Source organism: Anabrus simplex, chromosome 2 (assembly GCF_040414725.1).
Source record: "Anabrus simplex isolate iqAnaSimp1 chromosome 2, ASM4041472v1, whole genome shotgun sequence".
NCBI lineage: Eukaryota > Metazoa > Arthropoda > Insecta > Orthoptera > Tettigoniidae > Anabrus > Anabrus simplex.
Window position 1 is genome coordinate 918359858 of NC_090266.1, and position 17905 is coordinate 918377762.

The 17905-nt window shown below is 39.6% G+C and overlaps 1 protein-coding gene across 1 annotated transcript in view; it reads left to right on the forward strand.

Annotated features, from left to right (window-relative positions):
* The window catches only part of shep (alan shepard), a 775961-nt gene that overhangs the window by 626466 nt on the left and 131590 nt on the right, over window positions 1–17905 (forward strand). The window contains exon 6 of the mRNA XM_067139545.2: window positions 17424–17581. Within this exon, the coding sequence (XP_066995646.2) occupies window positions 17424–17581 (158 nt within the window). The remainder of the gene's footprint in view (window positions 1–17423; window positions 17582–17905) is intronic.

The window sequence follows — 17905 nt, forward strand, 5'->3', positions numbered from 1 at the left end:
CTATACGCTGTGAATAATTAAAGAAATAAATTGGAGGGATCCTTCATTTAATGCTCATTTGGAATCTCTGCGACGTTGGCTCTATTTAAATTAACATGCGTAATCTTTGTCCCGAAAGGAAAAGAAACTCGCCACTTGTATCTGTTCTATTTCACTGAAGAAAACGCCTTCACTTCCCCGTTTAAAGGGGCTCATAAAACTCCAGCTGTGAGCTGTCCGTGACCCACTTCCAAAGAGCGGTTCACTAAGCCTTCTCGGGCAATGGCTTCACGGCAAATAATCTATTCACTTCTTTCTATACTGGCCACAAATGGCATCACACAAATCACGGCCCTATATCCGGCCTAATCAACATATTCACATCGCGATATGCGCCTCGCATGTCTTAATGACAGATTCCAAGGGGACTTCACATTTCATTTCACAATATATCTTATGGCTACAGCCTGTTCAGCCATTTCATTTCCTCTTGGTACACTGACCACGATGCAAATTTAATGATGATCTCCTGCCACCAGGGTCCAAGTTAACTTGCGTATTCGCGAACTAATTAGCGATGTAAGATATATACCCCAATCTCATGCTCTCTTCGTTGTTCCAGCAGTTTTAATTTCTAGTAAGGAGGATTTCCTAAGAGCTTGTGAAGTACAAAAAAATCAGTTATTGAGATATCTTTGAGGACTCCTATTGGCTGTAGAAAGATGATAATTGGAGTCGTTTACATAGAATATTTAAGCCCTTTTACTTGACAGTACTTCACGTATAATTAATCTGAGGTCCTTAAATTTACGTCATGCATTATCAAACCCTTGTAAAAAAAAAATTAAAAAAAATGGAAGTAAAGTATGGTCGTTCCCAAACCATGAAGAAAGTATTCTATAAAAGACCCAAATAAAAATGAAATTATAATTATTATCCCTCTGAAATGGCGTGCTTGCAGTTTACGTTATATCTAAGTGAAAAATTTACATATTTACAATGGGACACGAGCTTCAAAGAAATAAATACTTGGAAATGTACTCAGCCTTCTGGATACCACGTTCACAGCTTTACAGGAGGGCACTCCATGGATTTAGACTGCTTGCATCACGTCATCGGCGATGTGAAGACCCATGATGACTTCCTGGCAGGTCAGACACATGACAGCGACGTTCCAGACGTTCTCGGCTACCAGGCGAAATTCCGGCAAACAGCTAGATGACTCGTTCACACGGATACACAGGCAAAATTCTGGCATTCAACTGGACGTTGGCGTTCACTCCGGCGTTCACGTAGACATGTAAATGAGGGGAAATTATCTCAAGTGAATACGTTAGTTTATCACACACCACAATTTGAACATATGGTTGGATTTGCTCAATAGCACGAGCATTCCAACCCAATGTCGGTAATGTCCCAGAAGCCCGACATTAATCCCTTCTCATTTATCTATTCTTCTTGTAGGCAGCGATTATCGGCCCAGAAATTTCACTAGCTTCCCTAGAAACGACAGTGGTTAGGCCACTAATGTATTAGCATTCTCGTATTCATGATACTAGTTCAGGCCTGTTCTAATGCACTTAGCCGTGAGTCGAGCTCTCAACTGTACTACGGATTACTTTAACGTGGCGCTGTCCTCAATTAGGTCTACACCGAGCCGTTCACTGACTTTCTTGGTAATTCATATTGATATCAAGCACGTTCGCTCCACCCACTTCGCTAAGTACGTCCCTATATATGTTAACTGAGGCGCATTAACTTAGACACATAGGAGGCTCGATGTATGACCTTTTCTACACACGGACATCGGTTATTTCGGTTTCGTACCGTTCCTATTTATTAATTTGCGGCACACTGTACAGGATACCATCTCACTCAGAGGGTGATTATTTCCACATACTCACAGACTTTAATGAATCACTGTATTACACTGCTCAAATTACAAGATTATTTCTTCACAAACGACTCACACACAAACCACGACGAAATACTACCGTACTGGCGCTACATTGCAAATGCACTGGCGTAGTGTCTCCTCCTCAGCTCATGAATATATAGGCGCGCTACGCTAGAGACCCGAATGCTGAGGGTGGGGGAAAAAATGCAATCCTTTCTCACACATTGGTCCGTTAATACGCAACGTACAGTAACGAACAGGATATCAAAATGTAGCTCTTGTGTTCCCATCTCCACTGAGTGACTGTTATTAAAATAACTTCGTAGGTTTTGAAGCAATCTTAAAAGCGTCCTTTAGTCTCTGGCGGTGAATGATGACGAGCACAGGGGATTCCTTGTGTTCCTTGGCACGGTTAGGGTCCAACATCTGTTAGTCATTAAGACGCGCCCTTGTTTACAGCGTAGTTACCGCTATGTCAGTTAAGTAGAGCACTTCTCGGTCCCATAATTATGCGTAAAATTCCCTGATTCAAATGAATGTTTGCGCTTAATTATCCATTGGGTATTTTGCGATTTATGAAAATTAACAGAAATAAAACAGTTGAATGCGTTAAGTTGGCAGTGGTGAATAAGCGAGGAAAACAGGGTATAATGTTAGTTTTCACGTTGGATCTACTCTCTGGGCTCAGCTAGTGACCTAGATTCTTTGTCACGCGATAACGCGTATCGTTTCATCTCGCTTGCGGTGGGAGTGAGAAAACTTCCCGTACAAGCGCTCTTGCACCGCCTTGCTGCTAATTACCAGCAACTAGAGCTGGGTCGCGCGACTCTGGATATTGCAACTCGAGTCCTGGAGCGGGCAGAAAAATTCTAACTTGGGCAGTTTTTATCGTAGAATAACGCGGAAAACGGCATATTTCATCTCCTGGATATCATGACATACCATATGTGACGTTGTGAACGGTCACAGTACGTACATCATTATCGTATGATGCATACACAAGAGAAGTTATGAAAGGAATTTAACAATCTAATATACAGGGGGGATCAAATATAAACAGCATTTTATTTTTTATTTAAATTCATTTATTGAAAAACACAGGACAATTACAATTTATTTTTCCACATAGTTTCCTGCTTTAGGAATGCATTTGTCCCAGTGTATGGACAGTTTTTTGATGCACTCGTCGTAAAAAGAACAGGGTCGTGTCACCAGCCAGTTGCGCACAGAGTCTTCCGCACTCTCGTCATCTTCAAATCGTTGCCCTCCTGGAGCTTCTTTAAGCAGTCCGAACAAATAGAAATCGCAGGGCGATAAGTCCGGGCTGTAAGGAGGATGATCAAGTGTAGTCCAGTGCATTTCCTGTAGCTTGGAGTCAGAGCTGCAGTATGGGGCCGCGCATTGTTGAATCGGTTGTTCTCGTCTTTTGCGGCGATATGCAACCCTCGCCTTGTTCAACAGCTCACAGTAGTAAGCAGCATTGATTGTGCGTCGCTCATGCAAAACTTCAATCTGCAAAATGCCTCGCCGATCAAAGAAAAAACGGGGTTGCAAGAACCTTGCAAGCTGACAGTCAAGTCTTGGCTTTCACTGGTGTTGCTCCCCTTTCCTCTGCCACTCCTTACACACACGCATCCTTCACAATGTTTGATCACTGAACTGTGCAGTCAGTCTCTGGCAAATTTCTGCCACTGTAACTCCTTCGTGAACAAGAAATTTGATAATTATGCATTGCGCAGTGGAGGGGTGTATGAGGCTGGCGGTCAAAGGGTTAATATTATAATATTTGAAAATATTATCAGTAATGTTTATCTTTCCTTTTTCTTCAATTTAAAACCAAATTTTTTCAAACATAATTCCTGAAGATAAAACATGGTAGTTCAAAATATAAAATTGTTATTCAAATTAAGCAATTGAAATACTATCAACCTGCAAAGATTTCTTTTAAGTCATCATTTATTTGTATTTCATGTATACAATATGTTTACTATCGCACAAACGACAGGACAGGGCTAGAAATGGGAAGGAAGCAGGCAGGATGTTGGCAATTAAAGGCTTAAAATTGTTTCCACTTCAGAGCATAGAAAAATCTTTTTTAAAAAAAATCCTTCTGTTTTGTTGGACAAAAAGCTTCTGAAATATTCGCTTATGTTTTGAGCATGAAAATATTTTAAGTATGGTGCGTTGTCTAGCAGTACACATTTAATAAATGGCACAGCTCTATTCTCATTCTGATACCACTGTGTACAAGCAGTTTGATTTGAAAACAATCTCAAAAATGGAGTTCTGAAATATACTGTTACACCAGTCTGCAAAGAACAGAGCTTTTTTCAATAGTGTTTCTCCTAAACGAAGTCCTAGATCGCTAATTTTTGGGCTATTACACTTCGGTCACCACTTACTTTTATGTCTGAATGTTTTTCCAAACACCAAACTGGGTAGAATAAGTAGAAATAGGAGTTGAGGGGACCTATATTGCATGATAATGGTGAATGTTGTATTGTCTCATTAACTAACTTAAGGAACTACTAACTACTAACTGAAACTTCTACCAGTTACAGAGATGAGAAATACAATGAGAATATAATGTTGGTTGAATATAAACTGTGATGTAAATACTGTCCTAGTGGTTTCATTATTACTGTGGAGTAAGACAATGCCATTTGATGATGTAATTTGGGAAAAGGCTAGCATGATGAAGTCAATGCAAAATGAGAATAATATACAGAAAAGCAATATTATTATAACTAAAGAAAAAGGATTAATAAAAATGTGAGATAATGCAGAATTGTTTGTATTAATATTATTTAAATGAAACTTCACATTAACGAGCAAGTTGGCTGTGCGGTTAGGGGCGTGCAATTGCGAGTTTGCACTCAGGAACATAGTTGGTTCCAATGTCCCATTTTCACACCAGGTAATGCCACTTCCTTCCCACTCATAGCCCTTTCCTATCCCATCATCTCCATAAGACCTATCCGTGTCAGTGCGACGTAAAGCCAGTTGTAAAAAAAAAACCACTTCACATTTGTTAAGAAAATAAGTGCTATTAAGTAGCTATTATACATAAGCAAGGCGCCTTTCTTTGTAGAACGTGCAGGGTCCTGAGTTCGATTCCTGACCAGTCAGGGATTTTTATCTGGATCTGAGGGTTGGTTTGAGGCCCACTCTGCCTACGTGATTACACTCGAGTAGATATCCGACGGCCCCAGTGTAGAGAGCCAAGAATAATGACCGTGAGGACTTGTTGCATTGACCACACATCTCCTTGTAATCTGCAGGCCTTCAGGCTGAGTGGCGGTCGCTTGGTAGGCCGTGGCCCTTCAGAATTGTTGCACGATGGGATTTGGTTTGGAACATGTTCCTTCGTAGTTTGGAAGTGAAATGAAATGGAGTATGGCTTTTAGTGCCGGGAGTGTCCGAGGACATGTTAGGCTCACCAGGTGCAGGTCTTTCGATTTGACGCCCATAGGCAACTGCGCGTCGTGATGAGTATGAAATTATAAAGAAGAAAACACATACACCCAGCCCCCGTGTCAGCGAAATTAACCAATGATGGTTAAAATTCCCGACCCTGCAGGGAATTGAACCCAGGACCCCTGTGACCAAAGGCCAGCACACTAACCATTTAGCCATGGAGCCGGACAGTTTTGAAATATAAAAAGGATACAGTCTACTGTTCATTGACTTGTGTTAATTCTGTCAGAAGCACACACATTCGACAATTCGCACACGTAGCACTAGTACTCCTATTTTCTCACCAGGTACAGAAAGTGCATCTTTCAGGTGCACCAGTGGCTGATAATTTTTGCCCTTTAGGAATGTAGGCGAGCAGCCAAACTTCCACTTTGATACCGAGGGAGGCTTTCCACTGTAACTCAATTTGAACATTGTATATTAGGAAATGTACAGACGGAGATCCAGTACTAACTTCAAAAAGTTAAGGGAAGAGACATGAATGAATAAATAAATAAATAAATAAATGAATGAATGAATGAATGAATGAATGAATGAATGAATAAATCAATCAATCAATCTCTCTGTAATTGCAACGATAACAGGAGAAAATTTGGCAGCCGTAACTAGTTGCACATGGAATTTGTGGCAATGTTGTTGCAGTACTGTAATATACTCCAGCCTGAGTTATCAACAATGTGCATTATCTCTATTGCCTGCCAAGTTCATTAGAAGAAAAATATAATGCATATGGTCTGAAAGATTGTGCATAACTAATTATGGGTTAAATTAATGTAAGCGTGTTCTGTGCTGTTGTGTGGTCCATCTTTAAACTCTTGCAAGAGATTTCGGCCACATTACCGTTGGAATTGCTCCTAATTCATTTGACTTTATTCTTATCCCATTCCCCTTACACAGATGTCCCTTGACCTACTGGTTGCCACCAGTTTACATCAGTAGCATGGTACGAAGCTGCCTCCTCGTATTTTAATTTAGCACAGAGTAGCAATCCATTCTTCGAATTTAGTATTGGGCTGGCTACTCAAACTTCTAACTTGTAGATATTACCTTCGTATATGTTTCCTAACTGAACATAGGTCACCTTTGAATTTGGAAACTCCCAGCTCATAATCCTTCTGGTCACTGAATTCATGCAAAGGCCGAAAACCCAGATCTTATCTTATACAACGCGATAATGTCACTGTACTAGAGTTGGGTCGGAGTCGTTCAAAGAAAGGAGCGCGCTCCTTCACTCCGCTCTCCAGATGAAGTCAGCTCCGGGGAGTCGTTCGAAGGAGCGGTTTGCTCCAAGCATCGCACGGCTCGAAGAGCGTAGCCTCTTCCACCCCCACCCCACACACCACATTCATTCGCTCCTTCGACACGCTCCAAGCAAAGAGAGTCGTTCATCAGTAACGACTCACTCCTGAGCGACCCAACACTCCACTGTACTGTTAATGTGAGAAGGAACTTATGATACCGGGCAAGTTGGCCATGCGGTTAGGGGTGCACAGCTGTAAGCTTTCATCCAGGAAATAGTGGGTTCAAACCCCACTGTTGGCAGCTCTGAAGATGTTTTTCTGTGGTTTCCCATTTTCACACCAGGCAAATGCTATTTTGTACCTTAATTAAGGCCACAGCTGCTTCCTTTCCACTCCTAACCCTTTCCTATCCCATCGTAGCCATAAGACCTATCTGTGTCGGTGCAATGTAAAGCAAAATTGTAAAAAAGAAAAAAGGAACTTGAGCTGCCAGTTAACTCAACACTGCATGATGTTAAAAAGAGTTCAGCTCAAGAAAATGCCTGGTCGTCATTCAGAGAAAAAATATTGTCTTTAAATAGAGGCACAAAATACATTGCCTTTATGGGTTTTTTACTGTAGTGCAAATCTGCAATTGTGCAGTGGGCATTAAAATAACTTATTTCAAAGCCAACAGTCCTGCTATGCAATTGCACATTTGTTCTTCATTAGCACCAATGAACTCTTTTAAGACATTATACCTCATAAAAATTATTCCAGTTCTATTATTGTCCACTTAATATTACACATCTGATTCCATTTGTCAGTTTTACTGGTGGAAAATATCTTGTTTTGTTATAACATTATACCTAGTCTAGCCATAAATATTGTTACAAACAATCCTCCAGGTCTTAAGGAGCACCTCTTCTGTATCTTCCAAAGTATTCTCTTGTATTTAGCACCTTGTAACCAGGGAATAGTGCAGTTATAAAAGTCCAGTCATGGTGATAGCAGGGAGACATTGATATCCTCAAGAAGCTTGGCATCAGCAGAATGTTGTTTGTCTATCAAAAAATTGAAGCTTCATTGAGACCAAGGGTACACCTTACCACCCTCGTTTGGGCCGTCCGAGATTTGCCAGGACACCACAACTCGTCGGTGCTATGAAACTAAGAATCAGCTGAAATTATATGTGAAAACAAAAGGTAGTGGCAAGACAGCTAAACATTTCGAGACGAGCAATGTCCAGATTGGTCTGAAAGCTCTGGGTTTTCCCTGACAAAACAGTTCGTGAAAACGGAGCCCTTCTTAGGCAGTACATGCCAAATGGTCCCAGAATGAATCCTTTTTCCGACGAGAGTTTTCACAATTTAAGAACACTTTAACCATGAAAATGGTAAGTTAGTATTTAAACCCCAGATGCTGTCTGTGCTCATTGGGTGGCTCCAAAAATCCAGGGCAATCATCATTCAGCATAGTGCAGAGTTTCTTATGATGGCAGTTTTTACAAAGGTGTCAAAATATCTGCTAAAGTATAGTGAAACACAGTGCTATGTTCTGTTATGGAGGCCTTAAATTAAACTTTGTTTGTTAGGCAAGAATTGGGAGTTTACAGCAGGACTCTACTCCAGGACAAAGCAAATATTTCAGACTTCATTTCCATTGCTGATTGGGCACCTGGCAGTTCAGATCTCAGTTGTTTGGATTGCAGATTGTAGCCAGTGCTTGAGGAAATTTCTGCAAGAAGAGACATCCTAACGTTCACAGACTTGAAGACTGCTGTAGTCGGTTTTCCAATAAACGTGTGTCGCATTCGATCTGTGACCAGGAAGATTAAAGTCCTGTGTTTCAGAAAACTGTGATGCAGTTGATGTATGGCCAGGAAGATTAATGTCTTGTGTTCATGGACATTTTGAGTAGTATTCATAAAATTCTTAGTATAATTCCTTCATACATAAACATTGTATTTTTCTTTTCCGATCTGAATCATTATTATCGTAATATGTAACTATTCAGCCAGAGTGGTGCATGATGTCCACCATGATCTACATAATTTCTTGGACAGGTCCAGGAGGTATTGTTTGTAAAAAGTGTGCAATTGAGGGTCTCGCCCAGATATTCCGCTTGCCAATTATGTCACAGGTCTTGACCACAGAAATTGATTTGTACTTCGTACTAGCCTGGAGCCAGGCTGAGTAGCTTGGAAGGTAGAGTGCTGGCCTACTTGGCTCAGTCCGGTGATATTTGAAGGGGCTCAAGTACATCCGCCTCGTATTGGTAGATTCACTGGCACATAAAAGGAACTCCTGCAGAACAAAATGTTGGCACCTTGGCATCTCTAAAACAGCAAAAAATTAGTTAGTGGGACATTATTATTATTATTATTATTATTATTATTATTATTATTATTATTATTGAAGTTTTTCAGCTGAAAGCATAATGTCTCTGAATGATGGGACTAGGATTCAGCCTCCATTTCTTAAAGCAAGTCTCTAAAGAGGACAGGTCTTGCTACAAAATTTCCTCCATTTCATTGATGTCTCGATGTTGAATGATTAATGCTATGTTATCAGCATAATAGAAGCCGACCCCGCGGTGTAGGGGTAACGTGCCTGCCTCTTACCTGGATCTGAGGGCGAGTTAGAGGTCCACTGAGCCTACGTGATTACAGTTGAGGAGCTATCCGACGGTGAGAGAGCAGCCCCGGTCTAGAAAGCCAAGTATAACGGCCGAGAAGATTCGTCGTGCTGACCACACGACACCTCATAACCTGCAGGCCTTTGGGCTGGTAGGCCATGGACCTTCGGGGCTGTTGCACCATGGCTTGGTTTGGTTTGGTTTGGTTTTATCAGCATAACAGAATTTTCTACTAGTGGTCTCTGGGAGATCAAGTCCGACTGATTGGCTGAATGATCAAACCTTCGCTTTGGAGGGTCCCAAGTTCGATTCCCGGCAGGGTTGGGGATTTTAATCGCTTCTGATTAATTCTTCTGGCTCGGGGACTGGGTGTTTGTGTCCGTCCCAACACTCTCCTCTTCATATTCAGACAACATACCACACTACCAACCACCACAGAAACACACTATAGTGATTACATCCCTCATATAGGTTTGGCATCAGGAAAGGGTCCGGCCATAAAACAGGGCCAAATCCTCATGTGCGACTCAGTTCGCATCCGCAACGCCACAGATGTGGGAAAAGCTGTAGGAAAAGAAGAAGAGGTCTCGACGAGATCTGTAAAGTACAAATTCAGCTGTAGAGGAGATAGGACTCATCCTTGGGGTCTGTCTGTGCTGATACTGTTCCCCATGCATACCTGGAATCTTCCATAGAGGGCATAGAGCTGAATGAAAGTTTGCGTCTAATACTGGGTACCATCCAGTCCACACCATTTCATTAGTTTCCAGTTCTGTCAGATATAACTCAATACGATTTGGACAGTACAGGAAGATCTGCTCTAACCTTCAACTGCCTGTCCTAGAAGACATCTGTACTCGCACACTGTAGGGGCATCCACCCTTACACGATGCTGCCACTTGGGTCTGTAAAAACGTTGACCCTTTGAAGGAATGGAGAGATCATTGAACAACTGTCACAGATGTTTCTACAAAACATCAAGTCCGGTGAACACCTCTCCACTGAATGGAGTCGTTACAAACCATGGAAGATGCAAGGATTCGCTTTCCAAGTGGAAAAGTGTTTCAACACCACTATGTCACTGTGGCGCTCCACGTCGGACAATTCTTCACATCGTGAGTGACTGTAAGTTGCAGGCCTATCCAGGTAGTTGGAGTGACTTCCTCAGACCAACAGATGAAGCAGTACAGTGGCCCTCATCAGACAGTACAGTACACGGAGATTTGTATTTCTTGTTCATGTGTATATTGTAAATATGTACTACATTCTTGCCATATGCTAAATTATACTAATATAAAACAGTATTTATGGCCAGACTAGGTATTATGGTAGGTAGGTCGATAACCTGTTGATAATGAGAAATGTTTGGACAATTTGCTATACTAGTACATACAAAATGGTTAAGAAAAAACATTATTTCAATCTAGCTTGATCATCAGACTTATTCCCCTTATACATCATCAAACAATTGGTATAGTAATTAAACTGTATGTCAATAAATACTGTACATATGTGAATAATTTCTACCATCAAATAACCCCTGCATCCTTATTTTAGGAAGGGAAATTAAAAAACAATGTTTTGTGTGTCTTTATAGTTTTGTTAAATAGTGATATTAAAAATGGAAATAACTAAAAAGCAACTCGTTGTGTCACTGTCTTAATTAGTATAATCCAGCAGCATTTCAAAATACACTGGCGTCTAGTCTGCATTACCAATCTGCGAAAGAAAATGTGGATCTCTCTGGCACAAATTTATGACAGACCTATGAAAATTAATTGGCAGGGAGACTTTGTACAATGCTTGTTTTCATGTGAAAATGAATATTATTTTGATCAGAAACATGCGAGCCATCCATGGCTAGCCTTGCAACTCTTAATTATTATTTTTTACTATTTTTGCTATTGCTATAGTATTTAACGGACACATTTCACTTATGACCGCACAGCCACACTCTTTCTTTTCAGTAATATTTTCACATACCCTGTTTTCAATTTCTGAAAACTTCACTTTTACCCAAAATGCTATTCGTTTGTTCAAGACTACATTTATTTTTCTTCCAATCATGTATGCAACTCCCGTTCACATTATACTTTCTTCCTGCACTGGGATTACCAATTTGCTCTACCTTGTCTGGAGATTTTCTTCAACCGCAAATGACCTTCAATAAGAACTCGGACCAGCCATTGTAAAAACATGCTGCTACTTAAACTGACTCCACACAAATGACACAACATGTACTTGGCACTCTTATCGCTTGTGGCAGGAGCAGAGTTGCAAACAGGGTGGGTGGAAAAATGCTAACTTCCAGACTTCTGTATGTCAGGAATAATGTAGCAACCCTAACATAAACAATACCTGCAGTCTAACTTTCTGTCTCCAAATTTTGAAAAAAATATATGGGGATTATTTTTGTATATACAGTACTGATGGGAGCTTATGCACAAAGAATACAGGACTACAGTCCTGGCAGATTGGAGTAGCTGTACATTGTTGAAGTCATGCATGTAATGAAGAAATGATCTGATATTTGTAGTATTGTTGTGTACATGCTGCTTGATGCAGACTTTTCTGGGATTCAGTTGCAATATTTGTAGTAGCCATTTAAAGTAGGAAACAGTTTCATTCAGATGTTACAGTTGTCAGTGTGGATATAAAATCTGTACGTGGAATCTGTGAAGTATGGTCGTGCACGAGATTACTTGCCTGACAGCATGTGCTCCCTTCACTTTCTCCCAACTTGTCTCAAGAACGAAGCAGGTGAGGGTTCTACATGCCACTTTGTGCATCATGCAGATCTGCAGAACACATACCAAACCTGTGATGTGATTAACTAGACTTCTCTTCGGCCACCTTTACCTAAAAATGTGTGTATAGCCATTTTAACGCCATCGCTTGTTCAAAGTGTAGTTGGCACAATAAAGAGGGTGGCGTTAAATTGAGGTCATGTTTTAAAAGATTACATTGAATTACTTGTGCCATGTAGTGATATACTGTACAGGAATTTTCTGGAATAGCATTAACTAGTCATTTAATTTATGTAGGTACTTTATATTCAAACAATACCATGACAGATGTTACATGCATATTTTATATGTATCTTTAGTTTCATGTTATTGTTGAAATCTTCAATCCATTTGTTGGGTTAGACAGTGGTCATCCATGTTTTTGTATTGTTCTTATTCTCAATGTAAACCGATGGGTGAACATTTTTGAAACACCTAGGTTTAGCAGACTTACTGATCACTGTCAGCTTTCTTTTATCACTTCTGTTGGCATTGGTACAAAATACAACTGTTCTGTCCTTGGACTTCATGCAACCCCTGACATTACCATTTGATACTGTATTATCAGGTTACATACGATAAAATAAAGCAGTTTCATCCCTATCCCAGATGTTTGCTAAGTTTTTGCCAGGTTTTGTGGTAAAGAAAGCACTTATTTTTCAAGGGAAATCCATTTTTTGTTTATTCAGAATATTGGCCATCGGCTTCTACACACTTCGCCCATCTTTAGGTAAGTTATGAATATCATACCAGAAAAACTGCTTGTCTTTTGCGGCAAACCATTCTTTGAGCCATTTTCCAACTTCGTTGAAATTGCTGAAGTGCTGCTCTGAATGCTCGTGCCCCATTGATGCAAAGAGGTGATAGTCTGCTGGCGCCAGGTCGGCGCAGTATGACAGGTGCGGAAGAATGTCCCATCCAAGCTATTTCAAGGTGTCTTTCACTGGTTTTACTGTGTGAGATGGCACATTATCATGTAACAAAATCACTTTGCCATGCCTTCTGGCCCATTCCGGTTGTCTTTCTATCAATGTGAGATTTAAATTAATCATTTGTTGGCAATAGCGTTGTGCGTTAACGATTTTGCCGGGCTTCAAGAGTTCATAATACACAATACCACTACCAGAGCGCACACAGTCTTTCACATTGAAATCGCATTTAAATTGCCTTGCATGTTCTAATCGACGGAGAGTGTTCATCAAATGTTTCTACCGGCAAACGGTGACTTTCCACAGCTTTTCTCTTTTGATTAAATAAGAAAAGCAGTGCGTGCTGCAGATGTACGTTTTCAGGCACAAACGTCAACATTATCACTGAACGATACAACTCCGACGCTAATGTTTCGCGGACTCGACTTGTGTGTGTTAGTAGGTTAATGTCAGACGAATAAACTGACGTATGTGTCAAATTCATATGCTGCGTACTGTTTGCTGATGCCATCTCTTGGTGAAACTGGAAAAAACTTATGCGTACACCTGGTACACATCACTTGCATCGTAATTTTTAATGATCGTAGAAAAGGTTTTTTGGCCCTCTCGTACAACCACCTTTCCAACATACTTTACATGCTGCATCAGCCCATGGCATTTTTAAAAACGAAATAGCCAGCCAGTGCTGTATGCCATGGCTGTAGCACCTAATTTGTTACCAATAAGCTTCCTTAATAACCTCATCAGTTGCAGTTTTGTTTCTTGCATTCACTTCGGATGTCCAAATAACCGAAACTTCTTGTAGCTTCTCACACTTTTTAGCTTTTTGCCTGACTGATGTTTAATCTGCCCACTTATTGTTTTACACTTCGAATGTCTCCAACAACTATAACAACTGGTTTGCAATGTTCTGCTCACTAGCAGGAGGATACTGTTCGTTATAAGCACACACTCCTTGCTTCTCTCGTACACTTAATGTGATTAGTTTATTGCGTGCAAAGGGCAGTTAACACAGACAGGACTGAAGTTCATAATAAGTCAAGGTGATCTACTGCAAAGCTTTTTACCCTGAAATTGCTTTTTCTAGGGTTCAGAAACTATTCTTAGAATAAGTCCACATTGACAAGCTGTAAGGAAATTACCATTGTACACCATGATCATTCATCCAGAGCAGGCACAGTAAATGCCTTGCGCTACACCACTAGATAATGAGCTGGTAGCATCGAGCCAGTTCACATTCCTAAAGGATTTGGCGAGAGCCATGTTTTCATTTGAAGATAAAGTCTCTGGGTTTTTGCTGATAATTTTAAATCAACACTGTACGACACTTGTGTACCTGTGTTACCAACGGTGGATGGTGGTAGATTTTAATCAGGAATAACTGTTCATTTTTCATCGTAGTCAGTAAGTGAGGGTGGCGATACATCAACAAGAAAGATATTTCACTCTTGCATTTGTACATGTTCTCTGCTTCAAGACAAACAGCCAAATGTGCAGTGTCAGTACGTTATGTTCCCTCACCCAGTCATTAGACCGGCCATCTCGACAAACAGCCAAACGTGCAGTGTCGGTATGTTATGTTCCCTCACCCAGTCATTAGACCGGCCATCTCTGATGCTACTTCACACATTCAGTGTACGGATTTTAGTCCGTGTTTGCTCATTTTCCATGACAGTCGCTGGGAGATTCATTATAATGCGGATGAGTTTTCTCTTTGAAAAATGTATGTACTTTTCCAGTTGAGGAGGTAATTTTCAAAACATTGTACGTCCAAGTCATCGAACTTTTCAGTATAAGGAAAAAAAACAAACTGTAATATCCTAAATCAATGGTGAACATTAATTTTGCTCATACTCATTCAGTTTATATCAATAACATGTAAATAAAGAACTGTTTACACATCAAAATATATATACAAGGATTAAAATAATATTTAAAATTTGGACATGTGTGGTTTTGCATAACATAGGGTTGGTTTGTGGGGTTTTGCTTCACTCACTCATGGACATGTGTGGTTTTGGTTCCTCATTGTTTTACAATAAGACTGACTTATGTTGGTAAACAAAACATGTTGTTTAGTAGCATTACGTGTAAAATTAAAAGAAACCATGTGCACATTATAAAACAATAAAGAAATGAAAGTTGTTATTGGTCAAGAATAGAGCAAATTTTTACTTGAAATTTTAGAGATGAATCGCACAGTCATCTTCTAAACAATCACATTCAATAGTATCATCATCATCATCATCATCATTGGCTTCAGGGTCATCAAAACATACATACTTGTACCAAGACAAGCTCTCATCTTCCATCCAATTTTTGTCATATAAAATCTTAAGAAGTTCAGCAATGTCCTTCTTTATTGCAGCACTTATTGCATGAACAAGAGGAATGTTATTCAGCGAAGATTTTAATATATTGTTCCATTTCCAACCTTTTTTTAATAAGGTGCATGCTTGTGTTGCATCATCCTCAAATCAGTAAAATTCATCACTCTTTACTGCAATTTTAATTTGTCCCTTTTCAGCTGACCTGCTAACTAGGATTGTTTTTATATCACTAATTCCCAGTAGATTATTCAGGCTGTTGGTGAGGCTTTTTGCATCAAATAATTCCCAGTCACAACTAAGTTTTTTGACTTACCCAACCTGTCCATACAGTTCAAAATATTCCTTCTTTTCAACTATGGTAGGTTTAGTTCTCAAAGTCTCTTCTATTCTACCAAATTAACTATCCACTGGTAAAAATGAATGACCTCTTACTGGAAATGTGAGAGATACCCGACACACACTACCGCTATGCTGAGCAAAGAAGTACATCATGGCATGCAAAACGTGATAATTTTTATTTTGTCCGCTGCAGCCATCGCTGAATAGGATAATACGTTTTATTCTAGATAAGTCTTGATTTTTTTAGAAAATTCAAGAGAGCTGATGAAATTTCAGTAGACCCACGGCCTGCCTGGTCCTCTGTCCAGATAAAAAGATACGGTTTTTGGGTTTTAATGTCCATCTCACACACACATTGTAGAACCCTAATTGTTCAGAGTAAAAGGCTTGCTGTATTGGTGTGCAAGGTAAACGTTGAACATGTTGCATATTGAAACATAATTTCAATTCATCATCTTCAGCAGGTTGTTGCAGGAGGTCATAAAAAAAAATTAGCTCTCAATTTATGAATTTGTTTTTCTGTAATAAGCTTTTGTTTTTCAATGGCAATTGCTAATTTTAATTTTTTATTTAGCATAGTACAATAGCCACAAACAGCTGGAGATCTAAATCCGATATCAAACAGGGAGCAAAATTTTTTTTTGGAACATGGAAACCTTAACCTGAAGGTTTGGGTCTGCTGTTGTGCTATTATAGATTGCCCAAAGCTTTGTTACTGAAAGGTCACAGTGTAAATAGATCCTATTAGTCTTTTTACGGTTATGACTTTCCTTACCCTGTAAACTGCCTTTGAACTTTCGGACAGACATTTTTTTTAAAATGTAAACTTATGGCTCACCCGATCGCCCCCTCTGCACTCTTTAAATGGCTTTCTGCACTTGGGTTTTTTGAAATTTGCCTCATTCTATCTGACAAACTTTGTTAAATGTAGAAAAAACTTTTTGCAAACAGTAACAACACGCTCACCTTTTGATGTTGGAAACATATAAAAGGCCATAAAATTGTGAGGCTTTTCTTTTTGTGGTAAGTCTTTGGCAGACTGGCGAGGGCAATGTCTTTTTTACTTGAGATTGATATATGTGTCGACTTGCACATTCATCCTGATGTTGTTTGTCTTCTAGGCTATATAGTTTCTTTCTGAAAATGATGGCATCTTTGAGCCTCACCTTACAACATTTCAGTGTTTTGTTATTATGGGTACAAGGGACAAATAAACCACTGCTGGATGGAAGTCCGTATTTCGCTTTCTTTGCAGCTTCATGCAGGGTTTTTTTGTTTCTTTCTGGAACCCTCATTTGCTTCACTGTCTAAAACTAAAATGTCATCACCGTCCATTTTATGAAACAATTATTAATGAAATTCATACTTCACACAAAGAACTATCAACACACCTAACCTCAAAAAACAAGTAATACTCACTGAAGATGAATGTAAACATCTTCCCAATCACGTGATTCAAATGGATGCCTGTGATTGGTTTGCTGGACATGTGGGATTTTTCAATAACTAAGACACAAGACATGTGAACTTCTGCTTTTAGAGCTTTGTTTTTGCATTTAAATATAAATAGGACATGAGAGATTTTGCTACGTTTTCCATTTAAAACCTTAGGTATACAGTTTAACATGACAAATATGATAATAGTGTTATCCCAATATTTTCAAAAGTGGACATGTGAGGTTTTGAAAATTACCTCCTCAGTTCCATTGAGTTCTTGTTTATTAAGTTTGAATTACACCAGAGTTGTTATTATGAATTATGAATTATTATGAATTCTCAAGTTATTATGAATTCTCAAGTTCTTGAACTGTACTTTTTTTGTTTGGCAGCAACAAGAGCAAGATCCAACTAATCTGTACATCGCCAATCTGCCTCCTTCTTTCAAGGAGAATGATGTAGACAGTCTGCTTGCCAAGTACGGCCAGGTCATTTCTACAAGAATACTTCGGGACACTGAGGGACAGAGCAAAGGAGTTGGCTTTGCAAGGTAAGATTGATTGATTGATTGATTGATTGATTGATTGATTTATGTTCTAAAGGGTACTCCTTGTTGATCCAACCACTCTTCTCTATGTTCTACTGCCAATTTCTTCTTCGTGTAGTTTTCCTTTTTTTTTTTTTCCTCCTGATGTCTTTCAGAGAGTTTGTCCTTGGTCAGCCTTTCCAATTTTTCCCTTTTTGCCTTTGAAAATATTGGTAATGAATATGTGTCTAAATTTCCTACGTACCATCAAATGGGGTAACTTTGGATGCAGGGGTAACTATGGACATCAGTACAGAGATTTGAAAGTCCCACCACTGCGCATTTGAT